Source organism: Coregonus lavaretus (assembly GCF_964263955.1).
Source record: "Coregonus lavaretus genome assembly, chromosome: 36".
NCBI classification, from domain to species: domain Eukaryota; kingdom Metazoa; phylum Chordata; class Actinopteri; order Salmoniformes; family Salmonidae; genus Coregonus; species Coregonus lavaretus.
This window is the reverse complement of record NC_140023.1, coordinates 7,174,004-7,183,685: the sequence shown is the minus strand read 5'-3', so window position 1 is coordinate 7,183,685 and position 9,682 is coordinate 7,174,004. Positions and strand designations below refer to the sequence as shown.

Genomic DNA, 9,682 nt, shown 5'->3' with positions numbered 1-9,682 from the left:
GACCGTTCCTTTACCTCTTTATTGTAAATAACTGTTCTCTCAATGACCTGGAACGGCTATTTAAAGAAATCATTATTGATGTGTATCTTTTGTACCATACTAGAATACAAGTGACATGATTCCAGAGGGAGGTTAGGGGGTCAGTTATAATTTACATTTCCTTTGGGACTAAAAGGTGGCATTACCTAACTTTAGGCTTGATGTTTTAGGAGCCCAATCGTACCCTTCATCTGCCCTGGTTACCTCTCATTTCACAAATTGTTGTCCCTTATCGCTTTCAATGTGACTTTGAACTGAAGCGCACAAGTGGAGAGAAAGAGTTCTAAGAGCGCATGAACATACTTGTTTGCGGTGTGAAATATATTGGCCAATAAAGCCTTTGACAGATGAAATTAAAATGTGAAATGCACTTCGTTTATGAAATATCCCTATTAAACTTCTTGCTGACAATTGTTTTCATTTTCTTTATTCATCAGTGAACTATTTGAACAGGCAGATGAAAAGCCAACCACAACACTGTAATCTCAGGGTCCTTTTTTTTTTAAATCACTGGACTCTTCTTGACCCCAAGGCGCCCTCTGAAAAGCCTCTCCTCTCGATTATAAATAATACCAATGGGATGCTAATAGGTAATCTGATTGAGAGTTAGGGGGACTGATATGGTTCAACTAGAGGGCAAGAGTGCACCAGACATGCAAATTACTTTAGAAGTGCTTTCATCCACCCTGCTACGAAGTGAAAAGTCCCATTTTCACTCACATGAGGAGAGCAAGGGGGGAAAGGATCTGTTTAAGTGATCATTATCTTGTCCTTGTCATGTCCTCTGTTTTGCCACACTTGCCCTATATAAAGCCTGGTTCAGCCTATTGGCTGTGTTTGTGTGTATGTGTGTGTGTCAGAGGTGGATAGAGAAACACTTCTGACTACAATCATTACCACAGAGCTGTGTGGGGCAACTCTGGACAAGCACAGAGGCCTGGAATTGTACATAACAGAAGTCCCTGAGGCTTTTTAAAATTTGAATAGTCCAGCCTTCCATTGCCAAAAATAACTAATTTGGACAGCCATGTTCCCCCTAAGGACTGCAATAGCAAATGATTGCACACTATTGCTACTGTAAATTGTTTAATTTAAATATAATTAAAATTGCTATCAAATAACTTGCTATGCTGCTCTTTCCTGGTCTGCCACCTTTACCTGCAACGGTACACTCTAATAATAATCACACCCCAATTGTGACGAGTACTGAGTATACGAAGAGGCAGGACGCAGACACAGGAATTAACAAGGTCAAGGTTTACTTAAACAATGACAAAGAGAAATAACAAAGATAGAGTAAACGATACAAAGCTTAACAATCACACACAACATCATCCAGAACAGTCCAGGGCTAAATAGGGGTGGTGATGAGATGATGAGGTGCAGGTGCGCTGGAGGTGATCAGGGTGCGTTGGGTTTCCATTCCGGTGTTGCCGAGGTGGTGCGCTCAGACCGGTGGCTCAGTAGACCGGCGAATCAGAGCGCTGGAGGGGAGCAACGGGAGGAGACGTGACACCAATACTCTATAAGAAATGAACAATGGTACTAAATCCAGTGTCAACTTGTACATGTATAGCAGTGGCGGTCAGTGCCGTTTATGATGAGGGAGGATTATTTATTTTTTATGAGCATGGCCTTATTTCTATTACAGCATATTGGATGACTGTCATTCATATTCCATTCACCCAGTTGAATGTAACATCGATAGGTTTAGGCTACTACGTGATACTCAAATTTCCCTCTACCCATCATGAGATTGTTACAACCTAGCCTATGAATGAAAGTTTACAACGTAGCTGCAGCTGCACACAGGTCAAGAGAAAATGTTGAGGTGACAGACAGACGTCCTCTGGAAGTTGTCATAATTATTGTGTAAGTCTATGGAAGGGGGTGAGAACCAAGAGCCTCCTAGGTTTTGTATTGAAGTCAACGTACCAAGAGGAGGACTGAAGCTAGCTGTCCTCCGGCTACACCATGGTGCTACACTACAGAGGGCTGTTGAGGCTACTGTAGACCTTCATTGCATAGGGGGCTTGACAATACAGTGCATGGGGCTTCACTGTGGATACTTACAGGAATGTTCTATGACGGTCTAATCATTGTTAGAGAACAACACATCAATAAATCAAGTCTGTGCAAAGCAACATTTTGAGAGCACAATAATACTTTAAATAAACATTGAGGGGATAAAGATGTACTATTATTTTAAGACTCACCTTTTTCGCTTCCCATGAAGTCACATGCTTACCCTCTCCCCATTCATCTGGGCGGGGGTCTAACATCCTGTCCCCCCTTTGTTGCCAAATTCATCACTGTTGACATTGTCTAATGTCATGTTGGGTCTTATGATGCCGTAAGTGATTACACTTACAGCATCATAAGACCCGAAATGACATTATACAATGTCAACAGTCAACAGTAGTATGGAGTGAATGTCATTCAGAGTAGGCTATTACATTTTAGTCATTTAGCAGACGCTCTTATCCAGAGCGACTTACAGTTAGTGAATGCATACATATTTATTTATTATATATATATTTTTTCATACTGGCCCCCCGTGGGAATCGAACCCGCAACTCTGGCGTTGCAAGCGCCATGCTCTACCAACTGAGCTACACGGGGCCCATATGTAAACTGACGTGTGCCATAAGAATGGGCATACAACTACCCACTGGGTACAGATGTCAATTCAACGACTATTCCGTGTTGGTTCAAAGTAATTGAAATGATGTGGAAACAACGTTGATTCAACCAGTGTGTGCCCAGTGGGTAGGTCCATACAGTGTGATACAATAACAGGAAGTGGTAGCAATAACTGTACATCTATATTTCTTCAAGCAATTGAACCAAAAATGATTTCTTTGGGGATAGAGGGACATCTGACATGAAAACATTTCCCATTTGGCAAAAACTGGTTCAATCAACATTGTTTCTGGTTTGGATCAGAATGACCTTCTTGATCCAAACCAGTCAGGTTTCAAGACTGGTCATTCAACTGAGACTGCTCTTCTATGTATCACGGAGGCTCTCCGCACTGCTAAAGCTAACTCTCTCTCCTCTGCTCTTGTCCTTCTAGACCTGTCTGCTGCCTTTGATACTGTGAACCATCAGATCCTCCACTCCACCCTCTCCGAGTTGGGCATCTCCGGCGCGGCTCACTCTTGGATTGCGTCCTACCTGACCGGTCGCTCCTACCAAGTGGCGTGGCGAGAATCTGTCTCCGCACCACGTGCTCTCACCACTGGTGTCCCCCAGGGCTCAGTTCTAGGCCCTCTCCTATTGCTACGCAGACGACACACAACTAATCTTCTCCTTTCCCCCTTCTGATAACCAGGTGGCGAATCACATCTCTGCATGTCTGGCAGACATATCAGTGTGGATGACGGATCACCACCTCAAGCTGAACCTCGGCAAGACGGAGCTGCTCTTCCTCCCGGGGAAGGACTGCCCGTTCCATGATCTCGCCATCACGGTTGACAACTCCGTTGTGTCCTCCTCCCAGAGTGCGAAGAGCCTGGCGTGACCCTGGACAACACCCTGTCGTTCTCCGCTAACATCAAGGCGGTGACCCGATCCTGTAGGTTCATGCTCTACAACATTCGGAGAGTACGACCCTGCCTTACACAGGAAGCAGCACAGGTCCTAATCCAGGCACTTGTCATCACCCGTCTGGATTACTGCAACTCGCTGTTGGCTGGGCTCCCTGCCTGTGCCATTAAACCCCTACAACTCATCCAGAATGCCGCAGACCGTCTGGTGTTCAACCTTCCCAAGTTCTCTCACGTCACCCCGCTCCTCCGCACACTCCACTGGCTTCCAGTTGAAGCTCGCATCTGCTACAAGACCATGGTACTTGCCTACGGAGCTGTGAGGGGAACGGCACCTCCGTACCTTCAGGCTCTGATCAGTCCCTACACCCAAACGAGGGCATTGCGTTCATCCATATCTGGCCTGCTGGCCCCCCTACCTCTGCGGAAGCACAGTTCCCGCTCAGCCCAGTCAAAACTGTTCGCTGCTCTGGCACCCCAATGGTGGAACAAGCTCCCTCACGACGCTAGGAGAGCGGAGTCACTCACCACCTTCCGGAGACACTTGAAACCCCACCTCTTTAAGGAATACCTGGGATAGGATAAAGTAATCCTTCTACCCCCCCTCACCCCACCCCCCCCCCAAAAAAATATAAATAAATAAAACATATTGTAAAGTGGTTATCCCACTGGCTATAAGGTGAATGCACCAATTTGTAAGTCGCTCTGGATAAGAGCGTCTGCTAAATGACGTAAATGTAAATGTAAAGTAAATGTTTCAACTTCATTTCAATAAAAACGGTATATGTGATGACTTTGAATCAACGTGGAAAACTGATTGGATCTGCAAAAAGTCATCAACGTAAGGGAATTCAGTCTTTTTTTCACCCAACTTTTAATCTAAATTCAATGGCATGGTGAAATGTGTTATTGATTTCACATTGAATTCACATTAGTTGACAACTGTCAACCAAATGTGCCAAGTGGGTGGCTCTATCAATGCCAAGTCAGAGAATTGGTCAAATGGAAATGGTTTTGATTTTGAAAGATTTGAAGAGAATAAACTGTTCATAATAATAGTTTTCCTTTTTTTTTTATTGAAAACATTCCACATGCAAGAACAGAGTTAAGCTGCATGAAAATGATAAAGTACAGCTTTAAAACAATTGCATTACAAAATATACATAAAATGATTTATCTCAAAACTATCGGAGTGCATTCACATGAAGTGCTTTTTAAAATGTTGCTTTTACAATGCTACTGGGATTTACATAAATATCTGTGGTACAAAATATATGTAATATGCAAAATACATAATAGGTCTATCTTAAATATTAAGTGTATATAAATAAATGCCAATAGATAAATGCCAATATTTCACTGTCAGTAGATCTGGATACATTTGTCGCCATAGCTGGTGAACTTTGTGGGCAGATTGTCCACTGGATAAACGGTTGGGCCTGTTTTCATTGTCGGGGGTCCATTCAACAAAGTCCAGTCGCATCTGGTGACCACCTCGACCAGGAACACCTTAAGTACAACTTTAGCAAACTCTTTACCCACACATGTCCTCGCACCACCCCCAAAGGGGATGTAACCGAACCGGGAGAAGTCTTCTGGTGACTTGTCCAAGAACCTCTCTGGCTGAAACTCCTCCTTATTTATAAGTGTGTCCAGCAGGTCGTGTGTGTCGCAGATGCTGTAGATGACTTTCCAACCCTTGGGAATCTGGTAGCCCTGAGGTTGGGGCAGGGATGGCAATGACTTCAAACTATTTTATTCCAATCATTATACAGTTTCTGTTGGCATTGATGTATACCACAAAAGGTTGGTGGCACCTTAAGTGTGGAGAACGGGCTCGTGGTAATGACTGGAGCAGAATTAGTAGAATGGTATCAAATACATCAAACGCATGGTTTCCAGGTGTTTGATGCCATTCCATTTGCCTCATTCCGGCCATTATTATGAGCCGTCCTCCCCTCAGCAGCCCCCTGTGATGTATACAAGGAGCTCTATATTAAAACATAGAGTTGCTACCACATTGTGTGTGAGATATTTGTAGAAAAACTCATATGCTAGAACAGTACATGGTTTCCATTTTGTGTCTCTCAAAAGACAATCAATTATGCCTCCTTTAAACTTTTAGCCTAAAATATTCTGTAAATGTTATTTCTTGACCTACATGGAGGTTTACTTACATTAAGCTCAAAAGTCTTCAGTACTACACGGAAGCCACCAGGGACAGGAGGGTTGATCCGGAGAGTTTCCTTAATGACACAGCCGGTGTACTTCAACTGCTCCAACAACTCAATACTCAGCGGTTTGTCCTCTGATTGGGCTCCCAACAAATGCTGTAAATATATAAATATATTATAAACACAGAGATAGGGGGACATGCTTCTTGCATGGATAGTGCTCTTATTAAAACCACTCCCTGTGTGAGGTGTACAGCAAATTCAATCAATTAAATATAGCCCTAGATTTGGAAAAATATGATTTATAAATACCTTAATGAGATTTGTGTCTGATCTTAATCTCATCATAACCAAAAGAACTATGGGCCTTCATTGATTATACTTTTCTTGTCATATAAGACTTTGTGAACAAAATATATATGGTTTCAAATCATGTTTAAAAAATATTGTGCCATGCTACAAAAATCAAGTGCTTTTAATGGTAGCCTGTTGTGCATAGTGTTGCTTTAATGGATAATACAGGTAACTGCCAAAATATAGGAAACACCAACATAAAGTGTCTTATGTTGGGCCAGCACGAGCCAGAACAGCTTCAATACACCGTGGCATAGATTCTACAAGTGTCTGGAACTCTATTGGAGGGATGCAACACCATTCTTCCATGAGAAATTCCATCATTTGGTGTTTTGTTGATGGTGGTGGAAAACGCTGTCTCAGGGCTCCAGAGTCTTCCATAAGTGTTCAGTTGGGTTGAGATCTGGTGACTGAGAAGGCCATGGCATATGGTTTAAGTCATTTTTATGCTCATCAAACCATTCAATAACCACTCCTGCCCTGTGGATGGGGGCATTTTCATCCTATGGGGGCATAGCCATTGTAGCCAAAATAATGGCCTGCCTAGCATTTTTATACATGACCCTAAGCATGATGGGATGTTAATTGCTTAATTAACTCAGGAAACACACCTGTGTAGAAGCACCTGCTTTCAACATATTGTGTATCCCTCATTTACTCAATTGTTTCCTTTATTTTGGCAGTTACCTGTAGATACAGAGCGATACCACAGATTATCCAGCCAGCATCCATTATATTGACCAGGGACCGGTTTCCGGATAGCGATGGGATTTAGGTTTAGGAGTGTTTTAACGATGCATCTTTCCTACAACGGCCGAAGATGTAACATGTGTTTCCCAAAAACACCACGCAGAGAGAACGGTCGCAAAGTGCGTCGTTGGAGCATGTGTCCATACTGATAGGATCGAAAGATAGATAGGGAGCGCTGCTCTCAGATCAGCTTTCTCCATTCTAATATTTCCTTAACATTATAATTATTTCACAATACTGATGACGGATCAGCTCCTAGAGAGATATTACGACCTACGGCTGGAAATATTAAGGTGGCTTATTCAAATGCTTACCTAATAAAAATGCACAAAATCCCCAATTTGGCACATCATTGCGCACATGTTAAACTACACATAATGAAATATATTGAGACATATTATAGACAGTAGCCTACAAGTAGCAAAATATAACTAAATTGATTGAATATTAAATGTATTTCAATGTGATTGAAATAGGCCTATAGCCTACTGTTTATATTTTAATGCAGTCATCTCGGTTTTATTTGAAGCATATTGTTATAGCCTACGTGGCTTGTTTGTATACATTGGAAAGACACTGGCAACTTTGTATTTTTAGTCACCTTTGTTCTGAAGTTATCAGAAGTCACAGACAGATAAAACATGTGATACTATGTTTAGCGGAGATCTTCTGTGTATAAAGTGACACGGGAGGGCAAAAAACATCTAATGATGCACTTAGCTGAGTGGTCTGAGGCAGGCATTAGATTAAGAGCGTTTTCAAGTGCAACGTTAATAAAGATGATTTTAGGAAACAGCTCGGAGATTTATCGATGTTCCTACAAAGGCATCTAAAGATTAACTTAGCCTTAAGATGCTTTAGGAAAACCGGGCCCAGGTACTCAAGGGGGCGCTCTAACAATGAAAAGAAAAGTATTTAAAAAATGGACGCAGTCGAGCCAATGAGATGGCAGACATGAGCGTGAACAACAGGCACAACTCCAATATGAAGTGTTTTTCTCAAAGTTTCTGGGATGTCACGTGGCCTACTTAGGCTATATCAGTACACTCATAACAACCTAAACATTACGAAACTTCTATTTGATCAAATAAACCACACATAGCTAATAAGCTATTCCATTTTTTGTTAACCAAATTCGACACTCATTGACCTCCATACAAAAACTCCTTATTTGGAGAGCAAAAAATATACGGAAAAATGCCACCTACAGGAGAAGACAGATTTTGGGCCCAGTTATACCTCGCGCTTCGCCTCTTCCTCTCTGGCGATACCAACCTTCTCCTGAAGCTCATGGCGCATTTTACGCACGACATGCGCATGCAGCCCGAGAAACATCACCAGAGAGGTCGCAGTGCTCGCTGTCGTCTCGTGGCCACCGAATAGTAATTCTGTGGCAGACTCTTTTATCTCCTGGGGGAAATACATAAATACTTTTTCATACATAGAGTAAATGGCAGTGTGTAGAATCAAATTACCATGAAAATGAAAGGCATCTGTTACCTCCATGCTTACTCGCTCCTCGTTCCTCTCACCGTCCTCAATCAATAATTGCAGTGCATCCTTATAATTATTGTTGTTATCAATATTGGACAGCTTATTTTTTATGTTTTGCTCTATTTTTGAGTGGATGATGTTGCGCGCTCTCAGACCCTATAAATGGAATGGTGAAAAATATCGGTCAATAACGATGTGCGCACACTGTAACCCCATGTGATGCATTCCAGGGCTGCTTCAATCAATCAATCCTACCATTTCACAGGCAACTTACCCGGTACAAGCCGCTGAAAGGGACATCGATTGGTAGGGAGAAAAGGTTCTTTATCATTTCTTCGAACACTTCCACTAATTTCAGCTCGTCGGTCTTTGTTTGCTCGGGCTCGAAGCCAAGCAGGATCCTCATTGCGATGCGGAACATGAGGCGCTTCATCTCTGGGTACATTAACACGCAAGAGTCGCTCTGCAGCCAGCTATCCACCGCGCATCTCACCTCCTCCCGGATCACAGGAATATACTGTTCCAGGGCTTCCCGGGAAAAGGCTTTCATGATCGCCTGCAGGCAAACAGGAGAGAGCGCTTTAAGGGGATGCTACAAGGAAAATGCGTGGTAAATTACAATGTGTTTTACATCATAAGCAAAAACCATGAGGTGCCTACACAGACATGTAGGCTACTCTACATTGCCTACCCTTTTCTTGCTCTTGTGGAGTGCGCCGTGCGCATTGGAGAGGGCGTGCGACCCGAGGATGAGTCGCACTGATGCTGGCCACTGAGCGGCGACCAATTTGTGTTCTGACATCAGAATCTGTTTCACATGTTCTGAACCCATTATCCGCACCGTGGGACTCCCAAAGAGATGCGTCTTATAAATATATCCATATTTCTGACGTTTCATTTTTAGGAATTTTCTTCTCTAGAAAATAAATAGTGTATGAATGAACACTATTAATTGCATTCTTAAATCGCTTGAATTAGGCTACATAACAATCTTTCAATTTATTCAATAGCATAGCTTTTCTGTGAGGACATTTGAGCCTGATGCATAACCCCAACTAATCGACAGCAGCCTGCTGCACACTGTGAACATAGGGAGGAACAGAGTTTGCAGTTTATGTTTCCATCATCAGTTACCTGTAGGATCATCTGAAGCGTCTCGCCAAGGAAGGGCAGTCCCATGGTACCCGGAGGAAGAGGACTCTGACAGGTTGGATCACTTCCACTAATTACGTACATTTCCCACAGTTTCATCGCAGCCACGATCAAAAGGAGTGGGAGCACGAGAGTGCAAAGACATGTTATGAATAAAGCGCCGAAACCCAT

The 9,682-nt window shown here is 42.8% G+C and overlaps 1 protein-coding gene across 1 annotated transcript; it reads right to left on the bottom strand.

Annotated features, from left to right (window-relative positions):
- Positions 1-4,949: 4,949 nt before the first annotated feature.
- On the bottom strand, positions 4,950-9,682 carry LOC311110803 (cytochrome P450 26A1-like; the record flags this gene model as incomplete). The annotated part of the gene is made up of 7 exons (XM_084153368.1): positions 4,950-5,303; positions 5,765-5,917; positions 8,141-8,275; positions 8,366-8,515; positions 8,634-8,915; positions 9,051-9,275; positions 9,494-9,682. 7 exons carry the CDS (start codon positions 9,680-9,682, stop codon positions 4,950-4,952), a joined length of 1,488 nt encoding a protein of 495 aa, XP_084009494.1.